Below are 19,184 nucleotides of genomic sequence, written 5' to 3'. Positions count from 1 at the left end.
CCGGCTGTCAATGGAAGACTATGGTCACACAATGTCAAAAAAAGAGAAAAGGCGTCTGTCTTTTCTTTTTTCTACGTTATTGCCGCAAAGTAAATGACTTCAATGCAATGCACTCTATGAAATGACGGACGTCCAATGCACAGTGTATAAAATGATGGATGTCTGCGCGGACGTCAAAATAATCTTTTATTAGTTCACACAGCTTTTAATTTTTTACTAAGCCAAAGCCAGGAATGGATTTAAAAAGAGGAGAAATTTCAGTCTCTCCTTTATGACCTGTTCCATGTTTATAGTCTGTTCCTGGTTTTGGCTTTAATGATCTGTCAGATGAATCTCTCTGTGTAAAGGCACCCTTACACTTGTTGATCTGGGAGATATTTCTTCCTATACACATGCAGGCTTGGCTGAGTGTGTATGTGTTTTCAATAGGGATACAGAAATATGCTGCTGACAAACATTTGACATCGTATAATGTCCTGTAAGAACAAGGATCAGGCATGTTTAAGTCCAACATGCTGATCCTTCTTTCCCCTAATACCTAAAATCAGTAGTAGCCAGGAGACCCCCCCCCCCATACACATAAGATGGTCACTGGATGTGAATAGTTTACCTAAAGTGTTTGGGGACCTTTTAGAACCAGCATATTATGTATTATAGAAATGCTATACACAAACCTTCAAGCACACACATGGTCCAAAGTTTTCTCTATCAATTCTTAAAGGGGAACTCCAGGTAGAGGTAAGAAAATATGAAGTATCTGCAGTAGCATATAGCTTTACTTACCTATCTATCCAAGTTTTGAAACAACCAAAAATCCATTTGTTTTGGGGGTCTTTGTTTTGCATTGTGTGGTTGTACTTCCTGGTTGAGCAGTTGTACACAGTACTACAGGTTCCAGAGTGCAATGCTTTCAGTGATGTTAAGGTGGTCTCCAAATGAGACCTTCAGGATATATTGAATGGTAGCCAAATCGACGGGAATGCACCGTTGATCCAATCATAGTCCTCTACCCTGCCCATTCCCCGTCCAAATCTGTTGCAGAACATCTAGGCTGTGTTCACACATTGCAGTTTCATTGTGTTACTGAATTATTTGCAGTACTTTATCATTTCATTGTGGTCCCACCCACACAGCGCACTGTTACTACCTGTAACACCACACGGCGCACTGTATTCTCTACCTGTAACACCACACAGCACTGTATTCTCTACCTGTGACACCACACAGCACACTGTATTCTCTACCTGTAACACCACACAGCACGCTGTATACTCTACCTGTAACACCACACAGCACTGTATTCTCTACCTGTAACACCACACGGTATGCTGTATTCTCTACCTGTAACACCATACAGTATGCTGTATTATCTACCTGTAATACCACACAGCACACTGTATTCTCTACCTGTAACACCACACAGCACACTGTATTCTCTACCTGTAACATCACACAGCACACTGTATTCTCTACCTGTAACACCACACAGCACACTGTATTCTCTACCTGTAACATCACACAGCACACTGTATTCTCTACCTGTAACACCACACAGCACGCTGTATACTCTACCTGTAACACCACACAGTGCTGCATTCTCTACCTGTAACACCACACAGCACGCTGTATTCTCTACCTGTAACACCACACAGCACACTGTATTCTCTACCTGTAACACTACACAGCACGCTGTATTCTCTACCTGTAACACCACACAGCACACAGTTACTACCTGTAACACCCCACACAACACGCTGTATTCTCTACCTGTAACACCACACTGTATTATCTACCTGTAACACCACACAGCACGCTGTATCCTCTACCTGTAATACCACACAGCACACTGTATTCTCTACCTGTAATACCACACAGCACGCTGTATTCTCTACCTGTAACACCACACAGCATGCTGTATTCTCTACCTGTAACACCACACAGCACTGTATTCTCTATCTGTAACACCACACAGCATGCTGTATTCTCTACCTGTAACACCACACAGCACGCTGTATTCTCTACCTGTAACACCACACAGCACTGTATTCTCTACCTGTAACACCACACAGCACGCTGTATTCTCTACCTGTAACACCACACAGCACGCTGTATTCTCTACCTGTAACACCACACAGCACACTGTATTCTCTACCTGTAACGCTGATATTGGAATAAAGAACTTTTAAAATTTAATTACATTTTTTTTTCTTTTCATCTCCACACACATTATGATGGAGCATGTTTTATCACTGAAGTTAAGCCCCACAATAAGGACTTCATCCGATATTATCTTACATGGGATATACTGTTTATGCCTCGTCTTTTCTCCGGGTGGGACTGGCAGTGCCGGCTCTGATCCTCTCTGCCGTTTAGAATCATTTAATTGTGTTACTGCATCATTTTGAGAAGATGCTGCAGTACTGCAATGACACTCCAACATGTGTGAACATAGCCCTAATTTCACTGCACCTGCTTCTGGCTGGTCAGAGATGGTGAATCACTCAGTGAATTGGGGGATCCAGCCAAGCCTCCTCTGACATCCCGCCCTTCCCCCATCTGCATCATTAGCCTGTGCTCAGCAAACACACACAATGTGAGACAGAGGCATGGAAGATTTGTCTCCTAAGGTGGGAGAGCAGTGGGAGCAGGAGACAAAGTGAATTGGCACAGAGGCCATTTTCCTTCTCTTCCTGGATTTCTGTCAGCTACCAGTGTGGCAGAACCGCACAGATAAGGTAATACATTATATAGACACATCTATATAACTTTTAATGTACTTTAAATAGAAAAAGAGTTCCCCTTTAAGCACCAGACAAGTGTTTAAGTAACAAATACATTTTAAAGGCTATGGATATTACTGACATGGAAACAATGATTTTAACATGTGTGCAACATTTATAGCTGAAGGTAACTACACAAGAGACATGCTACATATTAAGCACTGGCGGAACTACCGCCGTAGCAGCCGTAGCGGCTGCTACGGGGCCCCGCCGCATCAGGGGGCCCGTAACGCGGGCCCCTGGAGCTTACATATCCTGCAGCACCCGTCGGCTGAGCATGCCTCCCGGGTGCTGTAGCCGGGGGCCGGTCCCGTGCTCCTCCCGACCCGGAGACTCCTTTCCCCAACCATAGGGAAAAGGAGTCACTGGGCCAGGAGGAGCACGGGACCGACCGACAGCGCTCCTGTCACCCCCTGTCTGATGCGTGGCTGCCGTCTGATGCCGCGTCCTAGCCCCGGCAGCGCGCGTATCATAGAGTTCTGTGTGGGCTTGTGCTGCGGCCGCGACTTCCGGCACAGAGACATGTGCAGGAATTCGCGGCCACAGGCCCACACAGAACTCTATGATACGCGCGCTGCCGGGGCTAGGACGCGGCATCAGACGGCAGCCGCGCATCAGACGGGGTGACAGGAAAAAGGCTCGACGGGGGAGCGTGTTGTTAGGTAAGTTTTTTTCTTTTTTTAAACTTGCTTTCCTCGGACGGGGGGGGGGGGGAAGAAGGGGGCATCTATAAGGAAGGGGGGGAGAGAAGGGGGCATCTATAAGGAAGGTGGGGGAAAGAAAAGGGGGCATCTATAAGGAAGGGGGGGAGGAGAGAAGGGGGCATCTATAAAGAAGGGGGGGAGAGGAGGAGGGGGCATCTATAAGGGAGGGGGGAGAGGAGGAGGGGGCATCTATAAGGAAGGGGGGGGAGGGGGCATCTATAAGGAAGGGGGGGAAAGGGGGCATCTACAAGGAAGGGGGGGAGAAGAGAAGGGGGCATCTATAGGGAAGGGGGGGAAGAGAAGGGGGGGGGAGTAGGGGGCATCTATAAGGAAGGGGGGAGAAGAGAAGGGGGCATCTATAAGGAAGGGGGGGGGAGAAGGGGGCATCTATAAGGAAGGGGGGAGGAGAGAAGGGGGCATCTATAAGGAAGGGGGGAGGAGAGAAGGGGGCATCTATAAGGATGGGGGGGGAGAAGAGGAGGGGGCATCTATAAGGAAGGGGGGAGAAGAGAAGGGGGCATCTATAAGGAAGAGAAGGGGGCATCTATAAGGAAGGGGGGGGGAGAGAAGGGGGCATCTATAAGGAAGGGGGGGGAAAAGAGAAGGGGGCATCTATAAGGAAGGGGGGGGAAAAGAGAAGGGGGCATCTATAAGGAAGGGGGGGAGAAGAGGAGGGGGGCATCTATAAGGAAGGGGGGAGAAGAGAAGGGGGCATCTATAAGGGGGGGGGGAGAGAAGGGGGCATCTATAAGGAAGGGGGGGGAGAAGAGAAGGGGGCATCTATAAGGAAGGGGGGGAGAGGGGGGCATCTATAAGAAAGGGGGGGAGAGAAGGGGGCATCTATTAGGAAGGGGGGGAGAGAAGGGGGCATCTATAAGGAAGGGGGGAGAAGAGAAGGGGGCATCTATAAGGAAGGGGGGGGAAGAGAAGGGGGCATCTATAAGGAAGGGGGGAAGAGAAGGGGGCATCTATAAGGAAGGGGGGGAGAGAAGGGGGCATCTATAAGGAAGGGGGGGGAGAAGAGAAGGGGGCATCTATAAGGAATGGGGGGAGAAGAGAAGGGGGCATCTATAAGGAAGGGGGGGAGGGGGACATCTATAAGGAAGGGGGGGGGAGGGGGGATCTATAAGGGGGGGTGAGAGGGCCATCTATAAGGGGGGGACACCATAGGGGGAGAGCAGGCCATCTATAAGGGGAGAACATAGGGGGAGAGGGGGACAACATAGGGGGAGAGGGGATATAAACGTACAACATTGGGGGAGAGGGGAACATCTATAAGGGGACAATAAAGGGGAAGAGGGGGCCATCTATAGGGGGGGCAACATAGGGGACCATCTATAAGGGGACAACATGGGGGGGCATCTATAAGGGGGACAGCGGGGGGGGGGCAACATAAGGAAGCTATCTATAAGGAGGGGCGACAGAGAGGAGGGCCATATACTAAAATGGGATCACATAGAGTCAGCCTACCCACTAAATGTGGGTGTAAAGGGGCCAATACAGATGTGCAGTTGGTAGAGATGAGGATGGTGACAGAGTGTGGAGCCTAATATGTCTGTCTGGCAGATTCTGTGGATTCGTGGCCCGGAGAAGTTCTCATAACGGCCCAGGGCAGATGGAAAAGAAAATGAAAAGGGAAGAACTCCGATCAGAGAAGACGTCTCCTGTAAGTCACCTGATGTAACTGTACTGTAATTTATATGGTGTACAGAACCTGTGTAGAGCTGAGTGTATTGATGGCATTGTGGTCGATCGAGAGGGGGTGGGGCGGGGGGGCCCCAATCAAAAGTTTGCTATGGGGCCCAGCCATTTCTAGTTACGCCCCTGATATTAAGTCATATTACTATACTGGCTCATACTTATCAATGCTGTGTATAGCTTTAGCAACATGCATAAAGAATTCCCTTCTCATACTTTGGAAAATTATTTTTAAGTTATTAAATAACTGTGTTATCAAAGGCAGCTGTCATTAGAAAAAAACTTTTGCTATGTCAGAGAAACATATCAAATGTTTTATGGTCGGGGTCAGATTGTCAGATCGTGTCCAATCATGAGAACAAGCTGGGAGAAGTTTATACTCAGCGTGTTCTCTCCTACCTCTGGGTCACGTGCCTGAGACAGCTGCTCACACAGACAATGGGCACAGCAGAATACATCCCTCCCAGCTCATTTTTCTGATTGGCCACAATCTGAACACTATGTAAAATGTCAGAAGATTTTTTATTTTTTTTAATGACAGGTACACTTTAAGCGATATGAAAATAAATGGTCATCGCTACATGAACATGAATTTCTCAACTGTGTTCCACTAAATGCATGTCTCTTGAAGCTCTTAGTCCAGAGGAGACATCTTTTTACAACCTGCTGACCTAGTAGTGTATTTAGAAAAAGAAAGCATGCTTACATACAGTAAAGTACCAAATAATATAGTAAACTATGGTGGCCTCTAGTGGCTGCAGAGAGTATGACCTGAAACTAAAATACCTGAAATATATTATGTTCCCATACCCTGTGTCTTTTTTTATTTTTTTATTTTATGGGACTTTTCCTTTAAGTAAATGACCTATGTATGCAAGTAATCCCCCCCTTTAGGTAGAAGGCCACAGTAGGTAATACCCTCCCACAAAAATGCCCCATTATCTAAACACCACCAGTAGGTAATCCCCTTCATCTGGTAGAAGCCTTCAGGTCCCAGTCAGCTGTAATGGCGCAGGCTCTCCATTGCAAGTAGTGTACAATGAAATTAGGTCATTGCAAGCAGCTGCACTGGAAGCCCTGCTGTACAGTACAGAAGAAGGGTGTCTGGACAGCACTGGAGTACATACATACTGGAGCATGTGTGTACTCTACAGGAACAGTCTTCTATTTACTGAAACATTTCCTGCCCCTTTACAATACTGAGTGGGGAGGCATACATGTACACATCCCAACTCTACATTCTTAGAGGTGCCTATAAGAATTCTGCCCCCAGGGCAAAAGGGGGTCCAAAAAAGGGGCATGTGCTTTGTTTTTTGTTTTTTTATCAGATGTCCCAACATTAGAGGTAAGCAAATCTACATAAGTAACAAAGCAAATTGCTTTGCTGCGCTCAGCCATTGGATTCAGGCTGCTGCTTTGAAACTCTGCTGCGGGTGCATGTAAAAAGTTGAATGAAGTCCTAGGAAACTTCTCCCAGGACTGCATCCAGCTTTTCAAGCAACAGCCTGAAAGCAGATGGCTGAGTGTAATGAGCTGCTTCACACTTAGTGGTCAGTTTTTACATTAGATAATTTGTGCAGTTTGGTGCAAAATTACCTGTAGATGCACAGGGTCACACGCAAAAAAAAAAACCAAACGAACAAAAAGAGCCAATTACACTAAGGGCTCCGAAACATAATAAAACTAGCAAGAGCCACAACCCTAATGTTTAGGGATTTTATAAACCTGACAATCTTGCTATTTAGGTCTTTACCCTAACTTAGGTGGTAAAAGCAAAGGTTAAGGAATATTACTTTTAAGTTTCTATTGTTTAATTGTACTGACTTATGAAGTGTAAAAAACTTTGAGGCTATATTATTGTATGAAAAGCTCTCTTTATGTAGGATAACTTTATCATATGACATTATGTTGCAGTGACGTGTGACGAGCTGCATTAGGGACATGGAGTTCAGCTTGTTACTTGCACTGAAGCCTGGTGTTTATAATGCTACTGCGTGTAATTCTCCATCCTCTATCTGATCCGGATTACTATCACCTGTCAGGTAAGGGTGACTGAGAGCTCAGAGAATCAGGGAACAATCCTTCCAGTATGCCATCTGCTTTAATATACTGCTCACACACATACGCAGTACAATGATCAACTGTGCAGACATACTGCAGCAATAAATAGTATACACGTAATAACATGCTTAAAGGGAACCTGTCATCTGAAAATGACCTATCTTTTGTTAACTTAAAACATGTGTTTAAAAATTTTTTGGCGAAGTTCGTTTTCATGTTCTATATTACAAAATAATCTTCCAGTTTTTATTGTGTCCACTAAGCTTCTAAATAACCTAGTACTTACTGCTCTGTAGACATCACTTTACAGCAGTGTTCTCCTTATCATCCCAGGCAGCATTACAATGAAGGCTGACACCAGTGTATAGATAAGACAGTGAATAGGTGAGACAGTGAGTAGCCAGCACTACTGTGGACACAGGCAGGAAAGCGCAGCACAATCACTTGCAGGTGTAACCACGATGAAGAACGGATCCGCGGTGGTGCTCAACACAAATTGCAGCTGAATGCAAAATATAATAACTGAAAGATACAGAGGTGGCACCCACCGCATCGAGTCAACCGTCATCTTAATTTGAATTGTGGGGTACTCAGCATGGAAGGTGGAAGGAGCGGGTGCGCCTCTATACAAACGTTTTCGGGCTCAGCTGCACTTTATCAGGTAAGAGGACACATATAGATAAGACAGAATGTATCATTCATCTCCATGCACAATGAACTCTGTACAGTTCACAGAGCATCCCCATAAATATCTGTCATACAAGTGACTCTAGCATAGTGTGTCCATAGAGCTTGCTGAAAGGCATATGGCAAGATAGCTGCCCTCACAATAATGTACAAAAAAAATTAAATAAAAAAATGTACAAACTGAAAACAGAAACAGCTTAGAAATAAACATGTTTCAGCATCTGGCTGTAACATGTCCCCGTATGTCCCACTCAGCCAATCAGTGCGCTGTGGTGGGGTACTAATTGGCTGAGCGGAACGTCCAGACCCCAGGAGCCCCCGAAGCAAGCCAGAGTGTGCAGCAGGTAAAGTATGCTTCAGTCGACAAAGGGGTTAAGGGGGTGACATTTACATACTCCTAGTGGGATGTCCATTCCGTTGTGAGTATGTCTTGTCATTCAAAATTACTGGGATCCGCAGTGGATTTCACTGCAAATTTGCAGCATGAGGCCCACTGCGGATCCGGCACGTGTGAATCTAGCTTTGAGAATTTTGATGAGCTTTGCCTTTGGATTTAAAGTAAGAAACAAAAGATGTTTTTTTTTCTGCAAATTTAGAGATAGCCACATACACAGCCTTACATAAGCTTTTAACATTTCCATGCAGAGGAAGTAACTGTAATAAAATTTTGTGGCATAGATGTTCTTCAAGCTTGGTGCAGTGTCCCAGAGAAGGTGTTCACTGCTTTATTTATGCTGGTATAGGTCGGTACTGTATGTGTTATATACTCTAAGACTGAAGTCTGTAGCATGCTACTCCCACCACTTGATGTCACTGTATTACCTGTCCACTATTGCACACCTGAAGAAACTATGCTTAGGGTTAACTGATTCATGTATTCATTGTATAAGCCGCACCAATTTCTGGTGATTTCTATTGTACCCAATCTCTGAGTTAGCTACAACCTATCATAAGAGTGTTTTCTTAGTCCTCTTGTCCAATTAGATTCCCCCTGTAGTATATATATATTGGGGTTGGAGTTAGTTGGGGTTATTTTTTCTAGAGGATTGTTCCAGTCAGTGTATAAGCAAGACTCTGCTTGCTGCAGAGATTCTATCAGGGCCTGTCCTGAAAGCCAGAACCCATTTGCGAGGTTATTTCTGATTACTGTTATCTGTCACTACTGGCTAGAGCACCTTGTGGTGAGGCTGCGGCAAAAAGGTGGAACTAATGCTATCCATGCTGGGGGGTCATCTTAAAAGTTGCTGATGATCACTCCAAGAAAAACACAGTAGTTAGGTAAGAGTTATTGGCAAAGAACTCTACTGCAAGTGCTAGGTTTCCTTAGGGGTCTCCCCAACGGCTAGCTTCTCCTACTAGGTGGGCCTACGTTTCTGATCCTGTGTCACTCTGTGCCCACAAGATAGCTTAAGCACCCCCAGTTTAGAGCCCTAGAGTCTGAATAGGACCCCTGACCGCTAACTGGCAGTCCACTGTCACCACCATTGAACAAACTAAAAAGCTTAAGTCAAGTATATAGTATATCCAAAGCTTGTGTAAAGTGTCTATCAATATCTCTACCTGCATGTGGCCCGTATAAAGTATCCTCTCTATTATCTACCAGCTGTGCTACCAGTGACAGCTGCGCTTCTTCAATGTTGTCTAAATCTATTCTTACTAACAAGAAACTAAAAGTATTTGCCTCCTACAACTACTATTGAATCTGTGATTTTTATTGTATTCCAAAAGTTGTCCCTAATAGACCACATTTGGTCTATTCAACTCAATTTGCCAGTCCTGAACTCACAGTAATATATATATGTTATACAGACCAGATTTTGTACAATGGGTTGCATAGTAACCTCCTTCTTTTAGATGACTACACCCATAAAAGGCCCTTTTTTGGATGGTCTTCTCAAAGAAGTGTTACTGTCTATTTTTGCCTATAGCAATCAATCACAGTTCAGCTTTTCCAGAGCTCATTAAGCTACAAATTGTTGGGAAAATTGATACATCTGGGCCATTCCTTTGGTGTATGCTTGAAACATAGGGGTCTATGGACATGTCAGAGGTATAAATCAGAAAATACTTCTGATGTATACCTCCAGTATGCACAGAAACAAAGATTAACAGAGACAATGGCTCTTATGTGATATATGAACCAGAACAAAAAAACAAAAACAAAACAAAAAAGTATTTAATGACTGGGTTTTGTAACTTGCACATTTAAATATGTTTTGAATTTACCTTTAAGGTGGATTTCCTGACAGTCTTGACCTAGATCTCTGACAGCCACCATCTGTGGGCAGTCACCATCTTCCTGCCCTCAGCAGATTTCTGACGCTCAGACGGCTAAGGCTGTCAGATCTGTGTCTCTCATCCCCATGATGGGGCTTAGCCACTCCCAAATGATTTAGAACATCCAAAGCTGATCAAAGCTATAGCACAGCTAGTTATAACTTTAAGTCACTAAAATAAACACCATACATTTATATAATATACATACGCTAAATAGTGGAAAGGTTTTTGTTGCCAAGTTGTAAAAGGTTATCAGAGCTTAATTTTGATCTTAGCACTGGGGGTTTTGACAGGTCAGAATTAAAGAAACCAGCATTCTTTTTTTTTATTATTATTATTTTGCAAACTGATGGCTTAATTTCTTTGATTTCTGTTTGTGACTTGATATCAGATGGCCTATAATATTTAGCACATGGTTTTTGCTAGCGCAATGTTGATGACTGCTCACCCCTTGTGATAAGATTCAGAAGAGTTTTCACATTTGATACATTGTCCATCATTACAGTCTTCCCCCATTTATTGGAAAGGCTGTCATACATACAGATTGTCCTGAAATGATTTGCATTTCTTAGATTCTACCCCTACCTGTAACATCAACAAGTCAGGTAACAAGTAGATTTGATTGACAATTACATTTTAAATAAAAATTAAAACAAAAGTAGACAATTATTATTTTGCTGGCACCACTTTAAGATTCTAGCCCAAAGATACACAAGTCACAGTAATTTCAAGCCTGCTACTGCTCAATAAACACAATGAGGTCTACTATTAAGAGCATATTAAACTCTGCTCTATGGCTAGGCTCAGTCGATAAATAGCTTACATTCAGATTACCAATTCTATTTTGCAGAAGCAAGACTGAGAATATGGTGAAGGATTCATTACTTCAATTCAAATTAACGTTTAACAAAAGTAGCAAGGAGATTGTATGAGATAGATAGTAGATATTTATCTTAACAAGTTAAATCTTCTTTTAATTGAGAAAACATAATGGCCCATAAAACATTCATGTTTAAAGGTACCGCTAGAAGAAAAAAAAATTTTACACCAGGACTCTTATCCAAAAACACCATCACTCTAGTTCTCAGTTTGGGTATGGTGTTGCAGGTCCATTCAATTTAAATGAATGGACCTGAACTGCAATACCACCTGAGGACAAGAATGGTGCTATTGTTACAAGAAATTAGTTGTGATTTTTCTAATTCTAGATAAACCCTTTAATAAAATTACATTAAAGAGGAAGTCCGGGCAAAAAAAATTTAAGATAGGTTATTGCCCAACAAAAGTTATGAAAATGACTAATAGATACTTATTATGGGAAACTCGCCTATAGTGCATTTTCCCTGCACTTACTACAGCATGGCGTGTTCAGATCTCCGCTGCAGCAGTGGAACAGACTGGAGCAGCAGGAGCCGGCAGTTTATGTGACGTGACATCACCAACTTTACAAAGAACTAAACACGCCATGCTGTAGTAAGTGCCGGGAAAATGCACTTTATAATAAGTGTCTATTAGTAATTTTCATAATTTTTGTTGGGCAATAATGTATCTTAAAAGTATTTTGGCCGGACGTCCCCTTTAAATAACATAACTATGCAACAGTGTATCATAGAAAAACATTCTTAAAATATATACACATATGTGATATGATGTCAACTTGTTATAAATCTGTATAATAAATATTCATTAAGTAAAACCAAACTAATTTCTATTGCAAGTACAAGTTTTTGGGGATATATGACTAACTTAGGTAGGGTTATGAATAACAAATAACAGCTCTAAATTACAGCAAGCTAGAAAGCCTCCTTCATCCCCATCCCTTCTTGGGGCCCAACTTTCAGCTGACTGTCAATCAAGCAGGGATATGCATGGGAGTGAGGAGGCATTCCAGCTGGAGGCACACATAGAAATATAAAAGGTACCATGTCCCTCCTTAACTTAACAACTATCTCAGGCTGCGATTACAAACAGATTTCTCCTCTTTCCAATCTATTCCTGGCATTGGCTTAAAAAAATCTTTCAGGTAAATCTCTCAGTCTTTCCTTTATTATCTGTTCTCTGTTTATAGTCTGTTCCTGGCTTTGGCTTCAAAAATCTGTCAGCTAAATCTCTCTGTGTAAACACACCCTAAGGCTAGGTTTACACTGGACTTTGGACTTGAGTGGTATGAACTATTAATATGTAGTAAAAAGTCTAGCTGTATCACTGTTAGAATGCTTATAAATAATCACCCGATACAATGATATGCGCAGCTTGAACTACATGAGCTATGCACAGTCTCCTAACAAGTAGCACGTGTCTTTAAAATATTCTTATATACAGGGGCTGGCTGGCAAACTTTAGCCTGGGGGGCAAGCACACAGCAGTGGCCCATGAGTAGCGGATATTTGCCAGGGCACACATACTTAAAGGAGAACTCTTGCCAAACCTAAACATCCCAAGCCGTCACAGGGTGAGGGGAACATAATAAAGAATCCATACTTACCTGTCCCTATGCCCCCACAGTGCTGCGCCACTGCTCACAGACTGGCCTACTGCAGCTCCTGGTCCTGCAACGTCATGTACTGGGGTGAGTGGGTACTTCCCGCCGGGACATGACAATGCAGTAACGGGAGGAGCAGGATAACAGTAGCTGTGAAAGAGGTGGTGAACCTGTCCTGCAGGGGCACAGGGACGGGTAAGTATAGATTCTTTTTTTTGTTCCTCCAACCTCTGCCGCCCCAGGATTCATATGTAAGGCCAGAGTTTAATCTGCTCTGGATTAGATTATACCTTGTATAGACATGGACATTATACTATTATTGACCAAATCCTGTATACTTATATTACCAATAATACGAGTATACCAGGGACAAATAATACTGCCATACCATGACCACATACTACAATCACATAGTAACCACATTATAAATGGTTACTTAATAATACCGTCACAATATGAGCATTACTACTATACAGGTACTACACTCCACCACACAGAGGCCAATATTCCCCCTTACAGTGACCAAATAATGGTAGATACCAGCTGTACACAAGCTCTGTATACCATGGAAGTACAGTGCAGACACATCCAGTGACTCACAGGTGACGTCTTCTCTGATCAGAGTCGGTCAGGTTTCCTTTTCTTTTCGATCCTGAAGACTTCTTCCAACCACAAATCATCTCAGCAGTATCTGCCAGACAAACATCTTCAGCACCTTACTTTTACAGCAACTTTACCCACCTTTATACAAACTCTCCATCACAGTGCCCCTAAACAGTAACAGGAACTTCTTTAAAGATCAATCTGTAGTCATTTCCCTTTTCTGTGCCTCTGTTTAAAGTTAGGTCCCTTCTTTATGCCTGTATCTGTAGTAAGACCCCTTCTTTGTTCCCCATCTGTAGTTGTGCCTCCTGTCTTTGCCCTCAACTGTAGTTAGGCCCCCTTTTGTGCCCCCATCTGCAGTTAGCCCTATCCTCTCCTTTTGCTAAGTGAATGGCACCCCTTTATCCTAATGAACTGTACTACTGTCCCCCTGAATAAACTGTGCCTCTTATGAACTGTGTCTATGTAACTGTCCTCTGTAATGTACTATACCACTGTCCTCTAAGGTACTGTACCACTGTCCCCTGTAATGTACTGTACCACTATCCTCTAATGTACTGTACCATTGCCCTCTAGTGCAGTGCTTCTCAAACTTTTTCTACTGGAGCCTCACCCAACAGACCAAGGCAATGCCTAGGCCTCACCAGACTGACCAAGAGGGTGCCTGGGCCTCACTATCTGTGATTAGAGTCCATTTAAAAGCTGAAAATAATGCTTAGGCTACCTTTCACCTGTCTCCCAAGCTCTAGATACTAATAAAGCAAGTACAAAATAAATTAATAATGTTGATAAAATTGAGATTTTGGAGGACTGTGCAGGTCATAGTTACTTTTGTGAAAACTGGCTCCCCAGCTGGGCCTCACCAACAACAAGGGGGTGCCTCACTGGTGAGGCCCGCCTCACAGTTTCAGAAGCACTGCTCTAGTGTAATGTACCACTGCCCCCTCTAATATACTGTACCACTGTCCTCTAATGTACTGTACCAATGTCCGCTAATGTACTGTACCACTGTCCCCTTCAATGTACTGTACCACTGTCCCCTTCAATGTACTGTACCACTGTCCCCTTCAATGTACTGTACCACTGTCCCCTCTAATGCACTGTACCACTGTCCTCCCTAATGTGCTGTACCACTGTCCTCCCTAATGTACTGTACCACTGTCCTCCCTAATGTACTGTACCACTGTCCTCCCTAATGTACTGTACCACTGTCCTCCCTAATATCCTGTACCACTGTCCTCTCTAATATCATGTACCACTGTCCTCCCTAATGTACTGTACCACTGTCCTCTAATGTACTGTACCGCTGTCCTCTCTAATGTCCTGTACCACTGTCCCCTCTCATGTACTGTACCACTGTCCTCTCTAATGTACTGTACCACTTACCCTCTAATGTACTGTACCACTGTCCTCTCTAATGTACTGTACCACTGACCCCCTAATGTTCTGTACCACTGCCCTCTAATGTACTGTACCACTGTCCTCTCTAATGTACTGTACCACTGTCCTCCCTAATATCCTGTACCACTGTCCTCTATAATATCATGTACCACTGTCCTCCCTAATGTACTGTACCACTGTCCTCTAATGTACTGTACCGCTGTCCTCTCTAATGTCCTGTACCACTGTCCCCTCTCATGTACTGTACCACTGTCCTCTCTAATGTACTGTACCACTTGCCCTCTAATGTACTGTACCACTGTCCTCTCTAATGTACTGTACCACTGACCCCCTAATGTTCTGTACCACTGCCCTCTAATGTACTGTACCACTGTCCTCTCTAATGTACTGTACCACTGTCCTCTCTAATGTATTGTACCACTGTCTCCTTTAATGTACTGTACCACTGTCCTCTCTAATGTACTGTACCACTGTCCTCTAATGTACTGTACCACTGTCCCCTCTAATGTACTGTACCACTGTCCCCTCTAATGTACTGTACCACTGTCCCCCCAATGTACTGTACCACTGACCCACCTAATGTACTGTACCACTGACCCCCCTAATGTACTGTACCACTGACCCCCCTAATGTACTGTACCACTGACCCCCTAATGTAACGTACCACTGACCCCCTAATGTAATGTACCACTGCCCTCTAATGTACCGTACCACTGTCCTCTCTAATGTTCTGTACAACTGTCCTCTCTAATGTATTGTACCACTGCCCCCTCTAATGTACTGTACCACTGACCCCCTAATGTACTGTACCACTGTCCTCTAATGTACTGTACCACTGTCCTCTAATGTACTGCACCACTGACCCCCTAATGTACTGTACCACTGTCCTCTCTAATGTACTGTACCACTGTCCCCTCTAATGTACTGTACCACTGACCCCCTAATGTAACATACCACTAACCCCCTAATGTACTGTACCACTGACCCCCTAATGTACTGTACCACTGACCTCCTAATGTAATGTACCACTGCCCCCCCCCTAAATCATTGGTTCCCAACTAGAGGCTCCTCAGCTATTTATAAACTACAACCTCCATTATGCCAGCCCCCCTCCCCTTAGTTATTGTTCCCTACCAATGGCAAAACTACACCTCCCATTTTACCCTGCTGGCAGGACATGATGAGAGTTATAGTTTGGCAACGGCTGAGGAGCCACTGGTTAGGAAGCAATGATTTATGGGTAAAGTTTATTTAGTGTGATTTCTCCAAAATGCGACCCTCCTGCTGTTATTAAACTACAACCCACATTATATCCTGCCAGCAGGGCATAATAGGAGTTGTAGTTTGGTAACAGCTGAGCAGCCACTGTTAGAAAGCAATGATTAAGGGGTACAGTTTATTTTGTGTGGGTTTTCTCCAACATGTGACCCTCCTGCTGTTCCTAAACTACCATCCCCATCATCTCCTGCCAGAAGGGCATGCTGGGAGTTGTAGTGTTTCACTAACTGAGCAGTCACAGGTTGGAGAACACAACAAAAAAAACTCTACCTAAATGATTGCTTCCTAACCAGTGACTCCTCAGCTGTTGCCAAACTACAACTCCTATCATGTCCTGCACCTGGGTATAATGGGAGTTGTAGTTATGCAAGAACTGAAGAGTCACATGTTACAGAACAAAGTACAATGTCCCCCCCCCCTTCCTCCCCAATATACACACTAGCAGGTCCGTGCTGCTCTGGCCTCTTCTTGCCAGGTCTGACCAGAGCAGAGAGGAGCAATTAGCACTGCCTGAATCACGGAGGGGAAGCTGGCTGGCCGGACAGGGAGGTGAGTGGCCCCTGTTCCAGCCAGTCCTAGGCTACTGTATTGTATTGAAGTCTTACAGAGACCAGTACTATACAGTACCCCCCCCACTCCCCCCCCAGATCCCAGTCAGCAGTCAGGGTGGTGAGCGGCTCCTCTCCCGGCAGGCGTCCTCTTCTCTCTCCTCCATGTGTGGTGCACTGCTCTTTGCTCACTGATGGAACAGGCTGCCTGCTCCACCAATGAGCAAAGTAAAGTGTGAGGTAGAGTCAGCACGGTGTTCTGTCACCGCTACTGACTCCTAGAAAGCAAGTGCAGCGGCCGCTACTGCGCTGACTGAGAGCATTAAAGTGGCAGAGCGGCCTCAGCAACATCCGGCCGCCGCGGCCCTTAAGTGTATTGGGGGGACCGGCCCGGGGGGCATATGCCACCCTGCCCCCCGGCCCAGGCCGCCCCTGCTTATATATATGACTCAGCACAGTATTATATAATAAGATTGAGTATAGATAACATCTCCTCAACTGCAAGTAAGTAGGCAAAGATATCTGTCTTAATTTGTATATAGTAAACTATGACCTATGTGCCACATTTATACCTTGACTGTGCAATATCAATTTCTTATATATAAAACTGCATGCATTGAGAGGCTTGCTTTGAACAAGGACAAGTCAGGGTATTGGGCTGTGTACAGTAAGAGTGTGTTGAAGGTGTAAGTAGTGGGCATGCCTAAGCTTTGCCTTCCATCTGCTAAATAGCCAATAATCACCCAACAGATTTAATCTTATCAGCAGAGTCAGGATGAGGGATTGTAGAGATGGTGTTATAGTCTCACTGAGCCGCCGCTCTTACATAACTTCTTTGCCTTGCATTCTGCTCTGGGTGGAAGATTTTAGTTACCTAACAGACTCTCTTATTCTCCTCTTCCCCTCGCTATGGACCTCTATTAGCAGTAGCTGTAACCTGGGCTTTCAAGGAAGTTGTAAGTTATGCCAGAGCTTGAAGCGACAATGATCTGGTAAAATTTCTGTGACTAAGGCTAGATTCACGCGTAACTGATCCGCAGTGGATTTCACACATTCAGTGAAATAGATGCAAAAGCCTGACATAACACTCTAAAAGGTAATCTAGCAAACAGTGTCCAAGACAGCACTCGATGTATCAATAAATGCAAGCCTTTATTCCACAGTGTGACGTTTCGGTAGTAACCTTTTTCAAGAATCTGTGCTGCTACAACTTTTTTATATTGTTTAAATGGAAACTGTCACTAGGCTTATGCTGCCCTAAATGAGGGCAGAATAAACTAGTGACAGAAATGCTGAATGGATCAGTGTACTACTTACATTATTCTGTTCAGCCGTTCTCCTAATATCATGAACAAAAAAAAAACTCAGCTCACCATAGGTGGTTTGTTGTGTGATGGTGGACGTTCAGGCAGGAGCAAGTGGAGTAGTAGCGGGCCGCACCCGGTAATAATAGTAAGAAGGAGGAGAAGATCCACAGCGTCCAAAAAAAGTTTTGTTGTCTTTATTATGAGACAACAAAACTTTTTTTGGACGCTGTGGATGTTCTCCTAATATGCAGGAGAATAGGATTGTTGACACACCCCTCCCCCGTCCCTCCAACTGCTGATTGACAGGTGACTGCTTATACACAGCATGGATAGATAACTGCCAATAAGCAGCTGGTGGGCAGAGTTCTCTACTTTTCTTGAATATTGAGGACTACTGGGCTCATGCACATAATGGAGAGGACTACCTTTTCTTTATTTTGTCATATGTTTTTATTTTTATATAAAGTTAATTGAAGACATTAATTTTTTTTTGTTTTAGAAAAATCATCAGTAATCAATCTAGTCATGACTAAGAGCTACATACTAACTTTACATATGGACATAATGTTCATCTCTTCCAGTACTGTGGGAGTTGGGCACCAAAACAATAATAGAGACATTTTGTCAGCCATAAAATCGAACTAGAGAAAATATACAAAGTCCACAGAGTACTATGTGGAGCAAAAGAATTATAGTGCAAAAGAACATAAATTATCATGCAATGGGTAAGAGATCATGGGTAAAGCACAAACGCATTTAGCTGCTATACTCCTTGATAAACTTCTCTGATTTCTGTCTCACTAAGGTATGTTGTTGGTGACTAGTCCGAGCCTCATCTAGGGCTTTAAGAACCTCCTAAAAAAAGCAAAACAATTATTAGTAACAAAAAGGTTTAACTCCTTAAGGAGTTGGCAAATTGTTTAGGTTGGGTGATATTTTCTGAAGCCAGTCTCTTGGCATTTGACTCCTGGAGGCTGGAGACATTGGATGCAGCCCTAGGGCTTCCAGAAAAACATGGAAACAGCTTATTGCTTTATCCTTGTTTTCCAAAACTCCCTAGGGCAGAATACAACTTCTCCAGACGCTAGGAATCAAATGCAGAGCGTTCAGGTTGAACACTAACAATTCGGCAACTCTGTCTCTGCACGGCAGCATCTCCAATATGAAAACTGTGTGAATATGCACAGCCCTGTAATGAAGCAACCTTTCGGCTGTGTCATTACACATATTCATACAGCACATATTCATACAGTTTCCCTGCTCCCAGCAATATATTGAAGATGCTGCCGTGCTGAGGAAACGGGGGGGAATTTAGACTATAATTGGGTATAAAACCCAATAAGATACAAACGTGACAA

At 43.9% G+C, this 19,184-nt stretch overlaps 1 protein-coding gene across 2 annotated transcripts in view; it reads right to left on the bottom strand.

The window, feature by feature from the left end:
* Window positions 1-18,248: 18,248 nt before the first annotated feature.
* The window catches only part of VPS13C (vacuolar protein sorting 13 homolog C), a 212,683-nt gene continuing 211,747 nt past the window's right edge, over window positions 18,249-19,184 (bottom strand). For both annotated transcript variants that reach the window (XM_069980827.1, XM_069980821.1), the window contains one exon: window positions 18,249-18,681. In XM_069980827.1, coding sequence (XP_069836928.1) covers window positions 18,583-18,681 — 99 coding nt within the window. In that variant the 3' untranslated portion in view covers window positions 18,249-18,582. The remainder of the gene's footprint in view (window positions 18,682-19,184) is intronic.

Source organism: Dendropsophus ebraccatus, chromosome 1, assembly GCF_027789765.1.
Source record: "Dendropsophus ebraccatus isolate aDenEbr1 chromosome 1, aDenEbr1.pat, whole genome shotgun sequence".
Lineage (NCBI taxonomy): Eukaryota > Metazoa > Chordata > Amphibia > Anura > Hylidae > Dendropsophus > Dendropsophus ebraccatus.
The sequence above is the reverse complement of the archived record's forward strand: the minus strand, read 5'-3'. Positions and strand labels throughout refer to the sequence as shown.